General features: G+C 37.8%; 1 protein-coding gene, 1 long non-coding RNA gene and 1 pseudogene across 5 annotated transcripts in view; all 3 read right to left on the bottom strand.

Annotated features, from left to right (window-relative positions):
• Positions 1 to 24,665, bottom strand: part of LOC146489125 (uncharacterized) — a 119,347-nt gene that overhangs the window by 48,294 nt on the left and 46,388 nt on the right. For all 3 annotated transcript variants that reach the window (XM_085105818.1, XM_085105810.1, XM_085105801.1), the window contains exons 15-24: positions 23,112 to 23,305; positions 22,410 to 22,700; positions 13,670 to 13,862; positions 10,374 to 10,972; positions 10,083 to 10,214; positions 6,664 to 6,899; positions 4,802 to 4,886; positions 2,682 to 2,813; positions 2,044 to 2,279; positions 1,373 to 1,457 (exon numbers count right to left, since the gene is read on the bottom strand). In XM_085105818.1, the coding sequence (XP_084961944.1) occupies positions 1,373 to 1,457; positions 2,044 to 2,279; positions 2,682 to 2,813; positions 4,802 to 4,886; positions 6,664 to 6,899; positions 10,083 to 10,214; positions 10,374 to 10,972; positions 13,670 to 13,862; positions 22,410 to 22,700; positions 23,112 to 23,305 (2,183 nt within the window). The remainder of the gene's footprint in view (positions 1 to 1,372; positions 1,458 to 2,043; positions 2,280 to 2,681; positions 2,814 to 4,801; positions 4,887 to 6,663; positions 6,900 to 10,082; positions 10,215 to 10,373; positions 10,973 to 13,669; positions 13,863 to 22,409; positions 22,701 to 23,111; positions 23,306 to 24,665) is intronic.
• Positions 11,789 to 13,309, bottom strand: LOC146489126 (uncharacterized). Of its 2 annotated transcripts, none has more exons than XR_014863964.1 (3): positions 13,052 to 13,309; positions 12,244 to 12,841; positions 11,789 to 11,882 (listed from the first exon to the last, which is right to left on the bottom strand). It is a non-coding gene; the product is annotated as an uncharacterized LOC146489126 (long non-coding RNA). The 2 variants fall into 2 exon arrangements; XR_014863970.1 differs by having other exon boundaries at positions 12,205 to 12,841.
• On the bottom strand, positions 14,493 to 15,165 carry LOC146489127 (uncharacterized; annotated as a pseudogene).

Consider the following 24,665-nt stretch of genomic DNA (forward strand, 5'->3'; position numbering starts at 1 on the left):
TATATATCTTACCACTACCTAAAAATGTTATCTACTATTTTAGTCTTCATTGCGAGTATTAGTAAATTGATTTCTGATAGATTAAAACCTCATTCATCAGTATTATTGTACAGATGGAAATATTTGCATCTAACAGAGCATCTTTTGTAATATCTATATCATTGACATGCTACTCGTTAGGAATAAAAAAAAAACTAATGAATAATAATTTGCTCCCTTGCAATTTAATTTATTCATTCTATATCAAAGAACATTTCACACTTATAAAAAGTCCAAATGTTCATTTGCACAGTTTTATTTTTCAAAAACTCTAACAGCCTTACATTCTCTGTAAGATAAGGGGAACAAGCTCCCTGCAAACAATGTGCAGCTCATCGACTACAAGAAACCCAAACTATTGTTATGCAATTTACTTAAAGTGCCCCTAACCCTTCAATTTGTTTTCTTTTGGTAGATTTCCATTTCTGTGAAAAACTCATTTTCGAATTTTTTTTTTTCAGAAATATTGAATCCTTTCTTTTTTACGAGCGCTAAAAGTTACTGAAATTTTTAAATTTTTGCGCGCTTTAAGCCCCGCTGGACAAATTTTTTTCTCGTGGGCTCATTAGGAACGAGCCAATGAGAAGCGAAACTTTCTTAGCTGTGACGTAAGAAAAGGCCTCGGATCGTTATCAGAAGGAATCTTATGCATGTTGATTCCTTTCTCTACATTTCGAGAGTTGCTGCATCCAAAAACCACACATTTTCCAACCATTTTCTCTGTTTACAATTGAAGAGTAACCGCGAATCTTCGGATATTTTTGCACGATGTCCTTTTCTTACGTCACGCTCCATATTTGGCCGAGTGGGGGACTAATGCGAACGATAGGTGAAAATATCGACAAGACTGTCTTCACTTCCAGCGCTTGTAAAAACAAAAGGATTCAATATTTCTCAAAAATTTTTTCGAAAATGAGTTTTTGAAAGATACGGAAATCTACCAAAAGAAAACAAATTGAAGGGTTAGGGGCGCTTTAAGGCTTCTACATATTGCAGCACTACACTTCCATTCTGGGACCTCTAGTTTTATTAGTTTTATTAGGATTAGAATTTGCGTTAGAACAAATAAAAAAAAAAAGAAAGAAAAAGAGAGAAAGAAACAGGTTATAATAATAATAATAATAATAATAATAATAATAATAATAATAATAATAATGATGATGATGATGATGATGATGATAATGATGATCATTGTCTTGTTTCTTTGTTTTTATCTTGTATATATACTTATTCGTAACCTCCCCAAAAGACAAAACTTCACTTTGGTCATTTAAGCGATGTCGTTATTAAGCATCTTTGCAAAGCTGCGATTTATAACTGCATAAACTCTAACCTGGACAGTTTCCATCTGAAAGTAACACATCATCGATAGCAATGTCACTTTTATACGACGATCCTGTTATTCCCTCAAATGTCAACTACAAAATAAAAAATCAAAATCAAATTTCATTCAAATTTTGTTATCTTGATCTTGTTACAATATCGACAAACGTTGATAATGATTTTTTTTAGGTGCTTCTTAGTTTAGTTGTAACAGTTGCAGCAGTGGTAATCGGCATAAATAACTGCCAAGACCATCTGGTTCTGCCGTTCTTTAAGCCACAACAGTCTCAATTACTGTGTGGACCTTTTAAGCTTGTCTTCTACACTCCACACTAAACTAGTAAAGGGGGGCGGTAAAGAACCCACACCGCTGTTTGTATTGAAAACAAAAACAAACAACAACAACAACAACAAAAACCAAAGATTAGACGACGAGGTGATCCCAGGTGTCTGGTCTGAGCTATTCATGATCATATGTATCGATGAGTAACCGTCACTGTCACACCCTTACCATTATAATTTAATAATGAATTAACAATTTATTAATACAAGGATTTTTAGAAAAAAAAGTTTGCTTTTGTCTGCGTATTTGTTAAGACTATACACTTTTCGCTCAGGCCAAGTTTCTGCGGACGGGAACTATCTGATTTGTGATTTACCACCTGGAAAAAAAATGCTTACCATGTTAGCCGAACGGACAGTCCTTACAACCTTCTTCCAATAGTTTCCCTGATTTCCAGACTTAGTAAATATTTTATCGTTTCCACTAAATACATTTAGTGTTCCCATATTCGATCCATACATGTGATAGTAGAACACCAAGCAACAGGACGATTTATTACTAGGTACTGCAAGCTGAAGTTTCGCATTGTCGCCTCTTGACCGTGGACTTGAGGCTTCAGTGTACATATACTTTCCTGTAAGAAAAAAGAAAGAAAGACTCATTTCATTCAAAACATTATCAAATCATCGACAAAACTTTAAAATCGATGACACTTATCAATCTAATCGTCTCTCCTAAACTATACCACGTGTTTTAATGAAGCCCTGGAAGAGTCTTTCGTCGTCCTGTTGCCCGTTAAATACAATAAATAATGAAAAAAAAAATGTGATAATTGCAAACTTTTCGGGGAATCAAGCGACATTTCTTTCTAAAAAAAAAAGGAAAGCTAACTGTCTTCCTTGGGCGCTTGCAATGACAGACACTGTCTATTTAATCAACTGTAACGCCCAAACTGTCCATGTTGAATCATGGGCGCTGAAAGCTAACCAGACTTAAATTGTCGTTCATAATCATTATGAAAGAAAAGTCAACTTACCTGATCCGCCATGACCTGAAGATGGTCCTGTCGAGGAGGATGGTGTTGAGCCGGAGCTAAGTGTCCAGTCAAAGACATCGGACGTAGACTGGCTCCAGCCAAGGCACAATCCTTGGTCAAAATCACACAACACTGAAACATAATCCAATACCAATACATTCAGCATCACTGTTTACACGTATGTTATCAAATATCAAATGTCTTACTGTGAATGCTAATTCATGATCATTGAATCTTAAGTAATTGTATGAGTACATCTTCAGTCTCAAGGTGTACTAATGTTGAAGCATTGAAGCTTTCGACTGTTTCCCACAGTCTTCGTGATCATCAACAAATGCGACTAAATACACATAAGTCACGTGATAACACTGAAGACAGCATTTGCTGATAAAGACTATGAGACGCAGTCGAAAGCTTCATCCCTTCAACATTAGTAGGCCTTGAGACAAGAGTTACTCATACAATCAAATATCTCATTACCCACTCCCCGCGGGGATTTTCAGGGATAATTGATAACACTTGCGGGAGACTTTTCCGGACTGTTGGGGGCGCAGTTTGCAATTAATGAAGAAATGAGTTATGAATGCTTACTAATGCGAATGTGAATTTAAGGTAGACACTAGAAAAGGTCACTGTCAGAGATTTGTTACGTCCCTAGTGTTCTTTCACGTCCTACAGAATCAGATCATGGAAAAGTACTGTGGCCGGATACCACGGTTCCTCGTTGTTATCCAATTAGACTACAAAGTCTAACCATTTGTAGCTGTCAGAGCAAAGGCAACACGTTCTTCTTAGTTTTTTAAACACACTGAGTGTTAGTCCGTTCGGGAATCGAACCCGGATCTACCGCTCCGCAGTCTGGTACTCAAACAATTGAGCCAGCTATGCAAAATCCCTTACGCCTTCATTCCCTTGATGTTACGTACTAACGTACGATACAAGCAAATTAGGGGAAGTTACATTGCTATTGCAACACCAGGGGTGGTGTTACAGGAACCTGACGTGTGTTTATTGTACCTCGGGCGTACAGGTAAACCACACCTTTTTATTTTACAGAAGAAAAGTTGTTGAAAATTTTTCGTTGGAATTGCGTTTTGTTGCAATATGTTCAGCTCAATTTTTTCATCAATACATAGCCCATTGTGTTTTTCACAAAATTTAAGGCAATCTTATGCTATTGATGACGTCATCAAGTTCCATATTTCTTTGTGATCACTGGTTTATATCCAGCATTTCGTTTTTAGATTTCTTTGCCACAAACCTTTATTTAACCTGAAAAACAAGATCCGTTATTCCTGTTATTTAAACATTATAACTACCTTGTTAGATCCTCCATCTTGTATTTAACGATTTACAGAAAATAATTTACATTGAACTACAGTTAACTGAATTTGATAAAATAATTGCTAAATTAGACAAATTAGAAAACACACAATTCACTTGTCTGTTTGATCGAAATTCCTTTTCAATAATAATAATAATAATAATAATAATAATAATAATAATAATAATAATAATAATAATAATAATAATAATGATAATAATAATAATAACTTTTTTTTAAGAAAAATGGAATGATAACTTTATTATTTACAAGAATAAAATTAAAATCTACTAGATACAGTTTGATTCTATTAAAACCTGAGTGATTTTACAGTTTGCTGTCATAAAATTGTAAAGTATCCACATATTATATATAAAAGCTAATTTATATGGGTTTGATTCAGAAGATAAAAGAACAATTTCCACTGATGTAATAAAAATATATATACCCTCATAATAAGAATATTCTAAATAAATGCATGCCCAGTCACAAACAGTGCCCAGTCAGAAACCTATCAATCAACCCATAACAAAGTTGCTATAGCAGTCTAGGAAAGTGTTAGGAAAATCTTAATAATAATAAGAATAATAATAATTATAATAAGAATATTCTAAGTAAAACAAAATTAATAAAAAGCTTTTAAAAGCCAGAAGGAGGATAACATCAAAGTTCTCTCCATTTTACGCCCAAAGTTTAACAGTAAAGACATATAATAAGGAAGGGATGCGTATCAGTATCGGATACATTCGTGTGAGGTTAATTCTCTTTCCCTTTTCTACAAAAGGTAAATTTTTACCTGGGCATTTTCCGTCCGTTATCTTGACAGAGTCAATAGCAATATCTCCAGTATATGAGATCCCCACTATTCCTTCAAATGTCACCTGAAACATTAACGAATGACAATGATGTATTGTTCAGTAAGTGACACATGCAAACTCGAAGGAAAGAAAAAAAGGAAAACTGAGTGCATGGGTTCGACTCCTGATAGAAGCACGCGGATTTCTTTTTCTTTTTTTTTGAGATTGCCTGTATCACTCACTGAAAAATACATCATTCTCATTTATTCACCAAGCTTAAAATATACCATCACATTTATTCCATCAAACATTAACAAATTTGACGTTGTCACATCCTTTGTTCGTGATGAAACAGAACCAAAAAATAGATCGTGGAGGGCAACGTCTAGCCTCCCACGCAGTCGTTTTTAGGGGACTCGTATTACCTCCTCCCCACAAACGCCTGCTTACCCAAGCGCCACATTCCTTTCCGTCGCTAAGCCAATCACAGTGAACCTTCTATAATCTGGAAGGTTGACCTTGACCTCAGAAAGCCTCTCGCGAAAACAGTGAAAAACATTACGGCGGAGACAGAACATGACCGAGCTTACGTGAGCTTTCAGCACCGTGTGCCCTACGTTCAAAATTTCTCGTTTAAATGCCTATCAACTAATTGCAATCGAAGAATTCGTGACGGGAAATAGCGATATTTTCGTCAATTTGCCGACTGGTTACGCAAAGTCGCTTTAATATTTATCAAGCTTTGCCTTCAATCTTGTCGACCTTGTCGGTGTGGAGGAATCCGAAATGTTACCCGATATGTCGGTAAACTTTAAAGATTTTGCAGTTGAAACTCCTTTTGTTGTTGCAATTTGTTCGGGGACATGTGCGGCATTTTCCACAAAAACCACAAGTTGATCGGCTCTTTGTCGTGTAACTTTCCGTTTACTAAATACTTAATAGTCTTTAATGGACTGATAAATACTGCAGATCTCCCCTTGATACCTTCTACATTCTTCTTTCCTTTCTCAAATCGAGTTAGTCTCTCGTAGCCCTTCGTACAAACAAACAAATCTGCTCCAGAGTTACCGCACCCGTAAGAGTGATCTCTTCACTGATTATCAACTCGATCAGGCGGGGAAGATCGATTACACTTTCCCAAAGATTTTGACTCTCCCAGCCGTGTCTAAACGTCGCACAAGAAGCGCTTATATTCACATTCGATATTTGTTTTGGCTTTTCAGCCATGACCAGCCATTCCAGAAGTGAAAATATATATATATTCCAACTTAACTCCCGCATCTCTCTCAAGACTGTAACAGAGACTGTACAAAGCTCGCGGGAAACGGAAGCGGCCATTGTAACCAGCAATTTGATTTGATGTTATTAAACAATGCCTCGATGGTGATTGGCTAAGGTGCTTGGAGAGTAAAACAATGGGAAAGGAATGTAGCGCTTGGGTAAGCAGGCGTTTGTGGGGAGGAGGTAATACGAGTCCCCTAAAAACGACTGCGTGGGAGGCTAGACAACGTCTGACAAAACTGTCGCTACGAAGTTGCCACCTGACCGTCGCTTCTGTAATTAGCCAGCATTTCTTTTGTCTTAAATTACAGCGTCAATTCGTTTTTTTGTGAAGAAAAACGAAGTTTAAATAAATTTTTTTATGTAGGTGCAACAAGTATGTTGAAAAAAAAAAAAAAACAACAACAACAACAACAACGACACAGGATGCAAATTAACTCAGGATCTCAACACATTTATATTAGCTTACATTTAAGCTAGTAGTTCAATTTCTTGGATTTTCTTTGTATCTCGAAGCTTTTTAAAAACCTTTAGCATGTGAGTCGACTGTGAAGTTCAAGAGGCAGGAATTATGACTCACCGTACTATCAAGATAAATGTTTCTTTCCATCATTTTCCAGTAATTTCCCTGATTCCCAGATATGTTGACCAATTTCGTACTTCCACTGTAAACATTGAGTGTTCCAACTGTAGCCCCATACATGTGATAATAAAATGACAGACAAGCCTTTTTTCCATTTTTTGGGACTGTGACAACAAGTTTTGCATTTTCACCAGGTTTTCTTGGAGAAGATGTTTCGATGTACACGTACTTTCCTACCAAAACAGAGAGAGAGAGAGAAAAAAAAGACGTCAACTCGTCTTCGGTTTGTTACAAGCGCGGGGCTATTATGAATCCCATTCCCTCCATTAAAGCAACACTGAAGCCACGACTAGACTGGCATACCAGTCGGATGGCATGACCAATAAAAGATTCGTGAGAGATCCTCTAACCTATGGTTTACTGTTGAATGGCATACTGCAGAAAAAACTGACCAACTGAAGAGAAAGCTGTTGATGGTAAAACTACCGGGTGTTTTACAGAAACTGCGATATTCTTGGCTAATTAATTTTTATCGTCAAAGAAAGTGAAGATGTATCACTAGAAAGAAGATAGATGACGACACTGAAGAAAACGTCCGCCATTTATAATTAGCACTGCGGTATTGATGTTGCGAGAATTGAACTTGAAAACTATAACTTTTTTTAAGTGGTGAAATCGATTCTAAAACTGCACGTGAACTCTCCTGTTTAAACAACAGAAAACGTAAAGTGCGAGTCTATCGAGTACATCGGTGAGCTGAATTTCCGAGAGCTAAATTGCAAAGGGTATCAGCGGATTATTTGGAGAAAGCTTCTTAACGAAAATAGAGGCTAGTCTTAAAATTCCAGATGTCCAATGCATTACTGAGTGATTTTAATTATGATTTTAGTTCACGAGTCAGGTTTTGTTGCTAGCAAATTTCATATTTATTCCTTTCCATGCATGCATTGACGCTTTTTTACTTTGTCTCATATTAAACTATTGTAAATATTTTATGTGTCCTTCCTCTTACTGATCACAACGTTTTTACAACATTTGTAAAGTTTACTGTGGACCAGAAAAACCTCCCCAGCCCACATTAAGTCCTCACCTTCTGAGAGGTGCAAGGGCTACACTAAAAATTAAAAGTCTTACAAAGTAGTAAAGGTTGTGTAAGCCGTTTTTTGTTTTTATTTGTTACTGCCGATAGGCAGCTTTCATAGAACCTTACTTCCTCAGTAAGCATACTATAAATTAGCATATCCTAATTAGCATATATTCGTGCTCCGTAACACCAAGTTGTAACCGAGAAATTTTGGTTCAACGGTTCGAGCCATCGTTCGCATTAAGAAACAGTCAATCAGAAATCCTGTTAAATGGCGAAGTCTAACCAATTCTAGCCAATCAGCAGCTGTCTTAAAAGAAAAACTGGCATGTGCTTGCTCCGTGGAAAATCGTGCTCGCTCAGCGGAAAATCGCATGTGCTCGCAGCAAGTCATAAATGCAGTTGATCAGTGTCAAAGTTTCGCTGTTTACAGGTGAGTTTTGGCACTTTTTGCTGATCTGTTATGATTACTTCTATTCGAGGAAGCATTCATAAACAGTGTGCATTAATGTCACTTGCAGCTTTACTTTTCAATCGATCGAATTCGGTCGGTTTATGAACACAAACAAATATCAATGACATCTTATGTCATGGAGATCGCATGTATTTACATGCACTAACCCGACGCCAATAGTCTTACAATAGAGGAGTTGCCGGAGGTGGCAACCTCGCAGAACAACGTTGAGTACCGTTTAAACTACAACAAATTTTATCAAGGGCGCATTGATCGCTCATTTGTGGCGATGGGCTTTTTTGCTCACTGAAGCAGGTTTTGATTAATGCATTTTCGGATAGTTAAAATGCAAATGTTAGTGTATGAACCCGTTATTGCCACAGTGACTGTTGTTACACCAAGTATTTAGTTTATTTCCACGTTGCGCTAGATAGATAAAAAAAAAGTCTCACTAATCATTCTAAGAATCAGTTAAAAAGCCCTTATTATTATTACTTGTTGAGTTCGACAGTGTTATTCGTTACACCTTCCGTTTTCGTTAACCAATATATTTCTTTTCCGCTTTTAGCAATTACTACAAGCATAATCCCAACAAAAGCCTTAGTAGCAATAGTTACTTGTTAATGTTGTTAATGTAACCATGTCATTTTGCAAATATAATAAGTTATATTTTTGTTGAAATTCTCATTGTCGTATTCGCATTCAAGAACACCTTTAACGGCAGCACTCACTTCCCAATGTGAACTGATAGTTTATTTTTTAATAGCAAAAAATACATATATACCGGACTAGCCTTGTCTTTTTGGTATCTTGTGTCTTGAGGTTTGGTTACTTGGTCTTAACGAATACGTTGCGGTTCATTATTACCATCATCATCATCATCATCATCATGATTATTATTATGATGATGATGATGATGATGATGATGATGATGATGATGATGATGATGATGATGATGATAATTATTATTATTATTATTACGACAGGTGGAATGGCGGTGGAATGCAAGCGATACCATAGTAGCCTGGCTGAGTTAGTTGCTACAAAGAAGGGCGAGAGCTATGCGACTACTATGTCATGGATCAGGGCAAGGGTGTCCTTTGCGTTGCTAAGACCAGCATTACTAAGCTTAAGAGGTTCGCGAGCTACAAGGAGGATCCATCTAGAATTGACGGACATTGACTTTGACATCGAGAAAGGACATGCAAACATTCGTTAAAAACATTGAGAACATAATTTTATTTCTCAGTTTTCTTATTTTTCTTGGTAGCCTTTCATTTGATGTTGGTTTTTATTCCGTTTTTTTTAAGATTTTTAACTTTGTATATATGATTGATTTTTTTTAATAAGAAAGCATAGTAACTTTATCCAAAAAAAAATCGGCTTGAAAGTTGTCTCTTTTTCATCGAAATAAATTGTAATTAGTTTTTTTAATAGTTTTTTTTTCTACTTTTAATTTGTGAATAGCAATTTGCATGAAATATGTTAATAAAGAGTTCTCTTTTATTTTATTATTACGTTGTAGTTTATTATTATTATTATTATTATTACTATTATTATTATTATTATTATTAATATTATTATTGTTATTATTATTATTATGATTATTATCATCATCATCATCATCATCATCATCACCATCATTATTATTATTATTATTATTATTATTATTATTATTATTTTTTATGGTTTAAAATTTTCAAACCAATTCAATTTTTAGTTTCCTTCGTGCAGTATTCCTTACCATAATCTGAGACAAAGGGAAATAAAAACCAAACCGGTTTGAACATTGTTAAACCAAGCACAAAATTTATGCCACATCATGCAAATACAAAAAGAAATAGAAGCCTTCAATTAATTAAACCACTGAATTCTGACCTGACCCTCCTTGACCGCTACTTGGACCAGTTGAAGATGAAGGCGTTGCACCAGATGAAAGCGTCCAGTCAAAGTCATCTGAAGATGATTGATTCCACCCAGAACACAAGCCATTGTTAAAGTAACACCAAACTATGGAAAACAAAGAGGCCAACACAATCATTGTAGCCGAGACCACAATCTTGACCTTTTCTTGTGTTTACTTCGTGTTATCAGGGCTAAAGCGCGATACTAAGGCCGTATTGATCTGATATCATTAGTATTAATTAGCTAAATAGTGCTAATTCTTACCCAATGCAGAAACTGACTGGTTCTGAGATGGTGGATTAGGAGGGGCTACTTGATAGATTTTCTCCGACACCCATGCTTTCAGGTTCCTGACATTGCCGTAGACTCCATATTTTCTGGCATATGCACACCTATGACCCCAGCTTGTTACTCCCTCAAGATACCAAGTACTGTTAAAATCACACACCAAAGGGCCACCACTGTCACCTTGACAAGTATCAACTCCTCCCTGATCTAGACCAGCGCAGAGCATTGTTTTGTCTATCTTACCAGGATAAGCAACATCACAACGTCCTTTCGACACCAACGGCACGCGAGCTTCCATGAGTGAATTTGGAAAGCTGCCTCCTGACGATAGCGTTCCCCAGCCCGTTATCCAGCATTTTTTGGAGAGGTTATCGAAAGGGAGAGGATGACTGATATCTGGCAAGCAAACAAGTCCAACACCCACCCCGAGAATTGCGGGCTTTACGAGCTGAAGAAGAGCAATATCGTTGCTATGGGTTAGTGGTCTATTGTACTTATCGTGTAAAATAATTTTGGCAACATCGATTTCCTGCTCAGTTCCAACACTTCCACTTGTTCTGAAGTGTGCTCCTAACCTAAAAATAAAGAGTGGTGTTAGATATAGAAAGAATGAAATGTTTTCTGATTGGCCGTCTTTTTTGTTTGTTTTTCGCAGGTTTTTTTGGTCACAATTTTCCGAATACCAGAATGTGCAAACGTTTGGTAAATTTCCATCATGAAAGGTATCATAGAAAACAAATATTTTACTCCATTTGCCATGTTTGTTGCGGATCGATACATTTTTACTTGTACTTGAAGCCTTTCTAGCTGGACGACTGATCCAAAGCAGCAGCACTATACATTACATTTCACTGGGATCGACTGTGATTAATACATTTTAACAATTTTTATTGTGACTCACAAATTTTAAAAAGTCCCAAATTTAATTTTCGCGTATTTACAAGCTCTTACGGTTATACCTTTTTTTACTTTTAGCAGCTCAATGTAACCAGTCCGGCACAGTTATCAAATTTGATAACCGGGACCAAAACAAACTATTAGCCAATCAAACCGCAACTTACAGTTCACGTGACATGTTATCATAGCAACCATCTTCTTTCAATATGATGGCCATTTCAATACGAAAACATTTTGATGGGGCTCTAATTCAACATTCGATTTCGGTCGCACAGTGAATTGTGCACAAGGAAAGGTTTAGAATAGGAATTTTGGCCTGACATCAGGAAAATACGGTACAATCTTTGTCCATAATTAATTGACAAAGCTCATTTTGATATCTATCGAAAGCCTCATAGCGTCGTGGTGGACCGAGGAAGCCTCGAGCGGTTTTGGCTGAGGCACAGAATTCCTGAGCGATAGCCGATCAAAAAGAAACACCAATCCCAAGAAAATAACTTCCATCAAAGATGCTTGTTTATTGCATAAACATTAACATGATTTGAACTTCTTGTTGCCTCGCTCCTCTCCTTCTTGTCCTTCGTCAATCTGTATGAATGAAGAAATGTTGCGTTATAACTAACTTTAAAAATGGGACTTCAAATAAATTTTGTTTCTTTCTTGTACCAGGGATTTCGAAAGTGCAGGAGGCGATGATTCGATTGAGCAGCGACGTGTGTAGAGTCGCTTCGATCTGTCCTAAATAATTGAAGCGACGTACTGCAATAGAAGTGCAACGGACAAGTCCCGTTTAAATTGTTCTTGAAAGGGCGTATTGAGGTTGTTTGCTGTGGCTCAAAGCTCGAACTGTTATGAGTCTGGCATCACACGGGATTAAAACACCAAGCATAAATTTGTAAAGGATAATTACATTTTGGGAAAATCGTAAAATCGTACTGTGAAGGCATACCTCAACATCCGGCATGTCACCTTCATCACCGAGCTCTGAAATCACTCTCTGTGGTTACTGTCGGCTGGCTGGTTATCTAACGACGAGAACAGAAATAGAAATATTACAGTCATGTAAATGTAAGCTTAAATGTACTACCTAGAAAAATACGAATTATTTCCGTTCGTATCCGATCATATTAGTAACGATACTGAACAAGACAAAGACATGTAATTGCCAAGGAGGCATTTCCGGAACAAAGCGTTCGATAGTTTTCGACTGAGTTGTTTATCAAAATCGTTCCTGGATAACTTAATTTTGAAATCCTACCCTTCATCACTAGACTTTCCCACAGTCCATGAGCTCCTTTTTATCTCTATTAAGAAAGTATTGTACTCGGCCTATTTGCTTGCCAGCAACATCTCTCAGCCTGATCTCTCAACGTACACGCTTTCTTGGCACTCTTGAACATCTAGACAATGTTCGACAATTCCTCCGGTATTTCTTCCACCGAGGGCAACTCGCATTGTAAGTTAAAAAGGACCCCTGTTTCCAAAGGTTAAGTAGCTATTTTTCTCTCGGTGGATATCAATGCCGGCTGCCTTCATTTCTAGTCATCCTAGAAGCAAGAGTAATTAACAATGGCGGTCAGTAGCGGAATCAGACCGCAAATCAAAATATCATAGTGCCCTCTTACAATTCTTCATGCCCTCCGACAAATCAGTGTTGAATCGAAAGATATATTAATGAAGATCACAACATTATTTTCTTCGTGTACCACAAAAATTCCCAACTACCCTAAAGTTGATGGCAAAGACAATAAACATACCTGAAAGGGACTGTCATTTCGTACCACCTCTTCAAATCGCAAGGGAAGATCTCGCATAATTCTTTCCCGATGGTCGCCATTGTTGCAGGGCCTTGAAGTTTATTGTGCTATCGATGTTCATGCCTGGAATTCTGGGTATGGAACGCGAACACAATCGAAAAATTACCGAAACAATTGAACGCTCTCCGAAAACTCACCGAGCTCTGGGCTGGCGCCATGTTGTGACGTCACGCGGTTATCAAATTTGATAACTGTGCCGGACTGGTAACTGCTTCTATAAGCTTTCTTACTAAACATCATTTTTGCGTGTTAGTGCAAAAGGAGCTGATCATCAGAGCCAATAAAAAAAATGGGAAAAATGGGAATGTCAGTGGCATCCACGGAGTTGCTCTTATCTTCACTGTTTGCAGGTCGAATTGAGATTTGGAAAAGTTGGCTTTTGTGGAGGGTGGAAAAACCCCTTAGAGCAGAGAGGAGAACCAACAAAAAACTAAAACCCACATGTGACGCTGAGACCGGGAATCGAACCCGGGCCACATTGGTTGGGGGGCGAGTGTTCTCGCCACTGCGCCAATTGAGTCCTAGTTTTAAATTAATGTAAAGTTATTTTATACTTACTTTACTTTCAATCTAGATGGTGACTTTCCATTTACACAATGCGCAGCGGTCACAACCCAGTGCCTAGCCACTAGAGACCCACCACAGGAGTGGCGTCCTTTGTAAAGCAGCATTGCCAGCCAAGGCCAGCTATTTACCCTTGCAGCTGAGCCACCAACAATTCGGCTTCCACTTGGCCTTGATCCACAAAATACTGGAAAATGAAAAGATTTTGAACCTTAATGGTAACAGTAGATTTTACATGGGGCACTGAAAAACAACTACGTTCTGCAATTATTGGCTAATTTAGGCGGATCCATTTCACTTTTTTTATGATCCGTTTGGTACAATTTTCATAATGCGTGAAAGAACTTGAATCCAAGTATCAGATTCCAGTATCCAAGTATTACGGTATTTCAAGTACTTAACACCTAGGCGCTGACCAAAGGCAAATCGGGTCGAGTCAGGGGACGAGATTTAGGGTCTGTCGGATTATGCCAGCAAAATTTTGAGCATAATACTATGTCTGGAGCATCAGGCATAATGCTGGCATAATGCTAATGTATTTTGCAGCATAATGCTGTTGTTTCTGAAAACTGTGAAAAGTGTATGCAAATCTTGCCACCAACTCCAGCTACAATGTACAAAGTTGATAAAAGAGGGAATATTTTAGGAACTGGATACCTTAGACTCGTACCCAGTGCATTTTGGTATAATCGAAGGCCTGGTTACCTCTTTATGCCAGGCTTCCAAGCTTGTACAGTGTTCGTGGATTTGCATCATGGCAGAATCAGATATTACGTTCTAATTCGCTACGCTCAAGCGAACGTAAATTATTTTCCTCTCAAAAAACGTGGATAACTAAATCTGACAACAAATTGATGGTTGGATGCTCAGGCAGTCCAACCAAAAAGAACCGAAAACTTCACAAAGTAAAAATAAATAGTAGTCTTACCGCGAAAAAGCTGAAAATCACTAGAAGACTTAAATTTTTTCGAAGCGTTACCGCTGTTACTCTTCGCTTCTTTTCGCTTCTTCGCAGCGGCAGGTTTGGCTTTGCGAATCTTTTTCTCATCTTCAGAGTCTGAGGCGAGATCATCACTCTCATACTCTTGGACAACAAGCCAACCATCTTTGTTCTTATCAGCAATTTTGATCAACTTCTGACGCTTCTTGATGATCAGCTTTCCTTCTGCAACCAACTTATGAATATCAGCCGGACTACTGGAACTCTCATCGATTTGTGGTAATATATTGTCCAACCGCAAATTCACCTCGAACTGCTCACGGTTGCCTTTATACTTAATGTCCGCGGCTTCTTTATCGAACTTAGCACTTCATTCAAACTGCATCCCTTTCTCTTCCAACTGCGAGGTCGGATAGCCTTTAAAAAGGGAAAAAACCTCATCGACCAACTCTGGCTTCGAAGAAGAGTTTTGAGATACAACGTCGGCTTGGGCGACGGAAGGCGCCGAATCACTCTCTACCGTGAAGCTAGTAGCAGTCTTCTGAGCCATCGAAATGAAATAAACGCCAGGAAAGAGAACGCGAGCAAGAGAAATCCAGCAACTCTTTAAAGCCTTAAATACTAAACACCAACCAACCACAAAATCCCTGGAGACACGCAATAACGGCGTGCTCCAGCAAAATACGAGAAACAAACTGCTAACGAACTGCATAAACTTCACAACAACGGAAAATACATATTCAGACAGACTACTGAGGAATGTTTAATAATAGGTACGGTCCTATGGGGGGCTGGGTGGAAATGTCATTTTAGTCCGGTATAATTTGAGAATTATACCTTCAGTCGTGCATAATTTTGAGCATAATACTCTAATTTCAGGGGTGACGCCCGAAAGCATAATACTCTATTTTGCGAGCATAATCCGACAGAACCTACCGAAATTGAACTGAAAAGGGTTGAAATTACCGTTTGATGAATTAAAAAAAAAAAATTCTGGTACGAAGCAACGTAAATTGATTTTGCAAAGTGCATAATAGCCGCGAATTCGATTTCGACCATGTAAAAAAAAAAAAAGAAATCATTATTCTAGTGATTATGTTGTCCTGTTTATAAATATTAAGAGTAAATGTAAAAACCAATGAAATCCCGGGCACAGCACAGACTTCGAATTCGCTCATACTTTGTATATGATAGGCCCTAGTACCACACCTAGAAAAAGGACATCCTTTTAAGGACGGTGCCTACTACTGTTACTGTGCATACGTTCTGCACATCTCGAGATACTCCGGTTTCCTATGGGTGGTGCCTACTAATACAGGAATAATTTTGCGCGGTTTAAAACTATACGGAGAAAACAGAACTTAGCAAATACGTTTGGTATCTCATAAGAAAATTGGGGGTAACCATGAAATTTTCAGAGATAATTAAGCTTCAATTTAGGGAAAAATCCCATACATTGCTTTATATTTTGGCGCTTTATGTGAAATTATTGCTTAGTTATCTCTGAAAAATGCATGGTTACCCCCAATTTTCTTTTTGGATTCCAATAGCCCTTGCTAAGATCTGCTTTTCCCGCATAGTCATAGACCGGACAAAAATACTTCGGTATTAGTAGGCACCGTCCTTAACCAAATAACGAGTTATGATAGTTTTCAGTTTCTACCGTTTCAATTTCTTGGGAATTTCGTACCTTAAGAAAAAAACCATATCTAGCCTGAGCACATTTTCACTATACGCCATTTTGAAATGCACAACAAGCTAGCACATTTGAATTGTTTAAACTTCCATTGTTTTACAAAAATAAGGCGCTAGAAACATCTATTTGTACCAAGTATCAACTGTAAACTCCCGTTCTGTCCTTTTTGTGAATTGAAATCATAACCAGAAGTGTAGAAAATTAACATAACGAAACAGCTTGTATTTTTTCTACATTTTTGCCGTGACTCACCTCATTCCTGTATGACAAGCCAAATGTAGCAATATTCAATTCGTCTAATTTTATATTCAGTTTTGTAATATATATTCAACTATGTGTTTAATATTCAACTTGTATTCAACATTCAACACGCTTTTTAACATTCAACACGTTATTTAACATCCAACTCTCCTTTTTTACATTCAACTTTTCATTCAACATTCAACTATTCATTTAACATTCAACTATTCATTTAACATTCAACTATTCATTCAACATTCAATTCTTCATTCAACATTCAACTATTCATTCAACATTCAATTCTTCATTTAACATTTAACTATTCATTCAATTCAACTTTCTTGAGCCCTCACTATTTTTGGTCAGTGACGCATAGCATTGCTTGTTACAAACATGGCGGCGGAAATGCCGGCAGCCTATGAAAATGATGACACAAGGCTCGAATTCGATGTGGAGTCTGACTTGCCAAGGTTTCTTTCCTCGATCCTACAGAGAACTGACCAGATTTCCCAGTCAAAAATAGATAACGAAATTGTGGAGCAGCATATTGTTGTTGTTGATTAAACGATGAGTTTGCTGGCGTACGCTCCGAGACAGCAGTTCGAATATTAACGCTTATGACAAAGAAACCTTAGACAATCTCCCATCAGCTTTCAGTGATGTCTTATCCGCCCTGCAGCAATGTTTAGCCATAGCATCTTTGTCTCCAACCTCAGAGGCAAAGAATATTTGTGCCAGACTAAAACAAGTGGGCAAGTGTATATGACATGCCGTTATGTGAGATCCCTGGGGTTGAGAGTACAAAGGAGAAGAGTAAAGGAATCTTTAGGTCGATTGGACCCTTAAAACAGGACCTTGAGAGAGGGAATTCTTGTTTCGCGAAGGGTATACAAGGTACCATGCATATGGCCCAATTCATTGTGGCGCCTAGATGGGCACCATTCGTTACTACGCTGGAAGCTCGTCATTCACGGTTGTATAGATGGGTTTTCGAGGCGTATAATATATTTAAAGTGTAATTCAAATAACCTGGCAGAGACTGTGCTTGACTTGTCCACTTGTTGCTCCATGTTCACGTATATAATCTTGTACTAATTCGTCTAACTCATCATCAGGCAGTTTACTAAACGACCTGAAATATTCTAAACCATAATCTTTGATCCTCCTTTATATATAGTCCAACGAGAAATTCCCAACATCTCCGCAATTCTAGTGTAAGTAAAGCCCAAACCAGGGCGGTTTTCCAGGATCTCTGGGTTCATAACTTTTTATTCTGGCACAAATATTCTTTGCCTCTGAGGTTGGAGACAAAGATGCTATGGCTAAACATTGCTGCAGGGCGGATAAGACATCACTGAAAGCTGATGAGAGATTGTCTAAGGTTTCTTTGTCATAAGCGTTAATATTCGAACTGTTGTCTCGGAGCATACGAACCAAACTCACCGTTTGATTAACAACAACAATATGCTGCTCCACAATTTCGTTATCTATTTTTGACTGGGAAATCTGGTCAGTTCTCTGTAGGATCGAGGAAAGAAACCTTGGCAAGGCAGACTCCACATCGAATTCGAGCCTTGTGTCATCATCTTCGTAGGCTGCTATTTCTGCCGCCATGTTTGTAACAAGCAACGATATGCGTCACTGACCAGAAATAGTGAGGTCTCAAGAAAGTTGAATTAAATGAGTAGCTGAATGTTGAATGAAGAATTGAATGTTGAATGAATAGTAGAATGTTGAATGAAGAATTGAATGTTGAATGAATAGTTGAATGTTAAATGAATAGTTGAATGTTAAATGAATAGTTGAATGTTGAATGAATAGTTAAATGTTAAATGGAGAGTTGAATGTTAAATAACGTGTTGAATGTTAAAAAGCGTGTTGAATGTTGCATACAAGTTGAATATTAAACACATAGTTAAATATATAATACAAAACTGAATATAAAATTAGACGAATTGAATATTGCCACATTTGGCTTGCCATATTCCTGTCACTGACCTTAAACCAGCTTGATTTCTTTGCCGTTGCTTTCTTAATTCTCTGTTTAATCTTACGTTCCCAATATGCAAGCCGAGCTATGCACCACTGTGAATCGTTCACCGGGAGCTCAGCCGTTTCAACCAGAATTTTTCCCATTATTTTCGTCTATTTGGAATACTGTTTGAAGACTGGTTCACACTTGCGACATAACGACATAATCGCTTATGTCGGTAATGTGAACACTGGTATAAAGACATAAGGTTAGGTGAAAAGAATACTTTAAAAATGGCGGAACAAACACTTGCTGTCTTTGGGATGATTTAATTTGTTTCTTCGACGAAGGCGTCATCGACGACAACAAAGGGAAAAAATTGCTAGAAGAAAAGAGTGGGTGCATCCAGTATTTCAGGAAGAAGCTAGAACAGTACCTACACGTCTTTTATTATACAATATTGGATAAGTTCGTACCGCTTCAGCAAGTTCTTCTTCATCTACACGAGCCACACCAGGGTTGATCCGTCATATCTTCCAACTCCACAGTAGCCGCCATATTGAAGAGAGTGCTGGTGGCGAACTGGGTTCGACAATTTTTTTGGTTTGTTGTGTCGTTATGTCGAAGTTGTTCACACTTGGTTGACAGCAACATAACGACATGGACATAACGACATAAAGAAAAGATCAGTTTTTTTCCTTATGCCGTTATGTCCAAAAAACTCAAATACATGCTCAGTCAGTGCCTGGTTTTCAGGAGGGCCCATTCCTAAAGGTCGAAGCGACAATGTTCATTGGTTACTAATACAGTATATTTTAGAACATTATAAACTGGAAAAAAAAATCTGATTTTCCCTCTGATTACTCTGATTTTTTTACCGATGAGATAGAAGAACAGCTTAATCTCCATTCAACATCACTTCAGTCGTCGACAACAGATGAAACCTTGCGTTGCTTAGTTTTGGCCAGCATTAAAAGCCGGAATCCGGAATCCAAAATCCGAAATCCAGAATCCGGATCGAGAGGTATCCTCAAGATTCAACAATTGGATTGTACAAGAATTGTCTGGAAACAATATCAACTCAAATATTATATTTTTTTCGATTCGTGACACCAGGGGAAAATCTAATTAAGTCATTATCTCCCGGAAGTAAAAATGATTGTTCCTACTGTTACAACATGTCAAAATAGTTTCGCATCCAGTAAAGGAGAGAAAATTTGATTGTCATGAAATCGCAAACGTCGTTTAAAGAAGATTTGTTTAGGAAACCGGGCTGAAATCTCAGCCCGGGCCAAAACTCGCGATGTAATCGGGCCCTAAGATTTCTGGAGACCACAAATATCACCCTACAGTTAAATTTTGTTCAAAATGTTCATTTTGCATGGTCAGCAGATTATCTGTTTTCACTCAGGCAGTTTACTGCTTGCTTAAAGGGGCAGTATCATGGGAGATCGATGGGAGATATCATGATTTTTGGCCAAAATTCACTAAATTTAAACTTTGAACACTGTGTTAATTAATTTCTCAATCGCTAATTTAAATTTAATTTAATAGTGATTCTAAGACGAAAGGTTGAACCAAAATATAGTACAACCGGCGATTTTTAGTGCGTTACAACAGCGAATTTTGAAAACGTCTGCCAGTCGTTTTCAAATTTGAACCCCTCTCTATCTTGGTCATCTGGCAGCGAAAATATTCGTGGATAGTTTCTTTGCATTCTGATAGTCTTTTAATGGAATTTTGTCTTTATATCTTGGCTGCTATCAACCGAATAGCGTCTTTCCGATTTTCAATGCGTTACTAAAAATAGCGTGATACTGTCCCTTTAATTACCCAGCAAAACACGAATGATAAACATCTCACGGAAACATGACAAACTCGGCAGTTCGACAATTATTCAGTATTTGCGGATAAATCATACAGAATAAAAAAGTAACGACTCGGAATAAAATAAAATTAGCCATCACAGCGCGCTTCAGCATAATCAACGCCCTTCGGTTCCGATATGCTGTCGCACCTGAACGCTTTCTGGCACAGCTACATCCCTCCAATTTTTTTTTCTTAAAATCTTTTTCCTAGTGTCAAAAGTTGCCAAATCACGATTTTTTCAGAAGCGATGTCTTATGAAAATTACTTGACATCGGAATTTCCATACAAACACTGTTATTTCACGCTTGTTTGCCTACCCGTCAAAATGGCGTCGAAAACCATGGTAAGGCTTATTTGCATACTTCAACGAAGTCGTATTACACAACTAACCGACATCCCAAAACAATGCCAGGATAACTTTTGACATCTATCCTTTATGTAATATATCAAACACGAGAAGGTGTGTTTCATCAGATATCCAAACACTGAGAAGTAAGTTGAAAAAACGAGACGCAGCCGAGTTTTTTTAAACGACTTGGAAGTGTCTGATGAAACACACTTTCGAGTGTTTGATATGGCTTTTCAAATGATCAATAATTCTTGGAGAAATTCAAGGGTAAAGTTTGCAAAATTTTATGTTAATTAGGATCACATATCCAAACAACGGTTACGGTAGCGATTTTCGTTGTTTTCTCTTGATGAATTATTAATGAGTTTGAGAATTGTCTGTGCAGTATAGTTTGAGGTCCTGGTTTGGCGTACCGACTTGATTTTTAGGGAGTTATTTTAAGTTACCTTAAAACTATTTAAAAAGAGAATCGAAGGTGGCTTCAAGAAAAAACCCATGACCATTGTTTCGGAACAGAAATAACTGCTTTTCTTATAACTGCTGAATTATTTCTAACGAAATTTACAAATTTAAATTTAAATTTAATTTAATTTACTCTCAAAGAAACAAATTTTAAAACAAACTAAACCAGTTTTGTCTAGTTTGGGTCAAAGGCCTATCTATAGAAAAAAGTATGAGCGAAATGAAATTTTGAGCTGTGTCTGCGATTTGACGATTTCATTTGATGCTTAGGGACATTTACTTTTAAAACAGAGTCAAGTAACTTGTGAAGCCTCAGTAGGTGGTATAAGAGTCTTTTGTTGTTGACCTGATTGGTCAGCAAAGTCGAGATATTTTTGGTTGTTTGTTTGTTAATTAAGCCGTGATGTTATTAGCTGAGTAGACTGTGAAACGCGATTGGTGCTTTTCATTCAGTCTTTTGTTAGTGAAAAATTCACTGGTCTATAGTTAGGAAAGTTTTAGTCGTTTTGTCTATTGTTATTGTCTGTTTTGTTGATGCCGTCAATTAGCCGTTTGTATGGTTCAGATATCTGTTGGGAACGGCTCAGAATGTGGCGTTTGTATTGTAAGTAAACTAGTTTTCCAGAGTGAGTCGTCGACAGTAATTTCAGTGTACTGTAGGTAACGCACTTGGCAGAATTCCAGTCATTGCCCTTTTCTAGGTTAACTCTGCTCAGTTGAATTACAATGAAATCTAGCATGCATGTGAGGCAATTTCGGGCTATTTTGTAGTTTTAGCCCGAAATTGCCTCGCATCCACGTTGGATAACATTGTAATGCAAATGAGAAAGGGCTATTCTGTGGTCTTTCAGCAATGTGATTGTTGAAATTCCCATTTCTAGTTGCTCCTTTGTGCCCAGTAAATCCCACGCGTACGTGTCACCAGTATAAATGGCCTGGAAGCCGCGGCATTTGATCTTGTAAGCTGTTCCATGTTTTTCGCTCGGTTTGTCGGCCTATTCGTCTTCACGTTGATCAAACCGACAAATTTAACCAATCACCAATCACTTTTTATAGTCTTCTTTTACAGCCAGTAACAAGTGCTCGTTAAAAGTAAAACAGATAGAGAAAGAAACGGTCATGTTTGTTTGAATAAAAGAGAATGGTGAGAATCATAATTCCCATCGTGCATAAAGAATTGAAAACAAATATACACTTAGCTTTTACCTTTTGTAGTAGAAGCTAGATTCTCTTGACTCTTGTAGGACTGGCCAATACCATCAATGCCGTATAAACCTACTCGGTACCTTGCCGACGGTTTCAGTCCATTTACAGTTAGAGATAATGTGCTTCCTGATACTATTTCCACGGCCAGTACACTTCCTTCAGTACTTTTGATTAGAATCACGTAAAAGCTGGCAACACGGTTTGTTTTTGTGTAAAGTGAGGTCCATTGAAGGATAAAACTGGTAGCAGCCGCATCCAAAACCGTCACATTCCATCCAAAAACCGTTATCGCTAAACAAACAGATGGACAAAATTAATCACCTCGAAGAAGTCTTAACGGCACTAGCGGTAGTAGTTTTATTTGTGTGAATAGCTCTGATGTCCTTTAAAGCAACCTAAAGATCTTTCTTATTTGAAAGGGCTTTTTTAAATTAGTATTTTTAAAGAGTAATTGTTCTAATCTATTAGTGTCTTCTCTGACTACAATTCGATTTTAAGTTCAGTTAGTAGGTTGCTATTGCAAGGAACAGTTGAATAATTTTTGTAGAAACTGCGTGGTATAAATAATTAAATGGTGATAACGATGATGATAATAATGATGATGATGATGATGATGATGCATTTTAGCGGTTATCTGATGTTTAAGGGAAATTCACGATGGCGGACTCAGGTTACCGCCGTTTTGCTGTCAGAGCTACTTACCTGAAGAAATGCCTTCCTTTAATATGCCGAACTTAACTTTAACACTGCTCTGTGAACTTCTCAAGAACGTTTGAATGTAGATATTTTTAGAACGTCCAAACTGAACATCCAGTAAATTTTCTGTCGCAAATGGGACGCAGCCTTGGTGATAAAGAACATCAGTGCCATTTCCATTCGTTATGTTCACAAATTCGCTATAAAAAAAAAATAAAATAAAATACAATGAAAACATGTAGTAATTCTGCAATGTTGAAGCTGGCGCGCGATCACCCCAGCTACGTACATCACAGAGGACGGGCACATTGAAAACCGTAACAGCACCCGATATGACTGCAAAGCTGAAATTGATTAACTTAAATTCGGCATGTAACACCTTGAAGTAATCCGTGGTTCAGACATGTTCGCATATAGTGTTACAGTATCCCAAGTTCTTAAGAGATTTCCTTCAAATTTTCAGCAACAGACAAAGTTGATATAACATTAATGAAAGCTCATTTCTTTTGATTCTAAACTTAACAAGACCCGAAATTTTGAGGCGAATGTTCAACCCTCCCGAATTCCAAAAAATCGACCTTTCAGCGAGTCGAAATTGACCCGTTTTCGGATGTTTGCCGCCGAAAGAATATTTTAAAGAAAAGTACAGGGAGATGTAAAGAATCGACCCTAAGAGGAGACAGAAATAATCTGAGCCCCAGATGGGATTCGAACCCACGACCCTCCGTGTTCTAGATCGGATGCTCTAACCTCTGAGCTACTAAGGACTCGTTGGCGAGCAGGGGTCATTTTTGTGGGTTGGACTTACGAACTGCATCACGCGGTCCAACGAGTCCTCAGTAGCTCAGAGGTTAGAGCATCCAATCTAGAACACGGAGGGTCGTGGGTTCGAATCCCATCTAGGGCTCAGATTTTTTCTGTGTCCTCTTATGGTCGATTCTTTACATCTCCCTGTATTTTCCTTTATAATATCATGCAGTGACATAGGTTGGTTGGTTGGAGGCTCAAGGGCGAGACATTTCTTGCGATTAATGTGACTGCGTGATGCAGTTAAGCCTTAATGTGTTGCTTGTGATGGACTCCGTGACCGCGTGATGCGGTTCGTAAGTCCAACCCACAAAAATGACCCTTGCTCGCCAACGAGTCCTCAGTAGCTCAGAGGTTAGAGCATCCGATCTAGAACACGGAGGGTCGTGGGTTCGAATCTCATCTGGGGCTCAGATTTTTTCTGTATCCTCTTATGGTCGATTCTTTACATCTCCCTGTACTTTTCTTTATAATATCATACAGTGACATAGGAAAGAATATTTATCCGAAAAACCTTACATTTATACCACGAACACAGCTCTATACTAGTTTACAAATATGGTATATAGAAGTCATATTATTGAGAAATTTTAAAAGGAGGGCATCTCAAACATACCGGTGTTAACGATTCGTGCACGGAGCGTGTCAAATGCTGCAACAAAAACCAACATTTCTCAAAGTTCTGACTACTCAGAAAGTCTCGTGTATTTTTTCAAAGAGTACTAGGATAGTGTCCTTAAACTACGGAATAAT

The sequence above is a fragment of the Pavona decussata genome, unplaced genomic scaffold, assembly GCF_977016875.1.
Source record: "Pavona decussata unplaced genomic scaffold, jaPavDecu1.1 SCAFFOLD_6, whole genome shotgun sequence".
In the NCBI taxonomy this organism is placed as follows: Eukaryota; Metazoa; Cnidaria; class Anthozoa; order Scleractinia; family Agariciidae; genus Pavona; species Pavona decussata.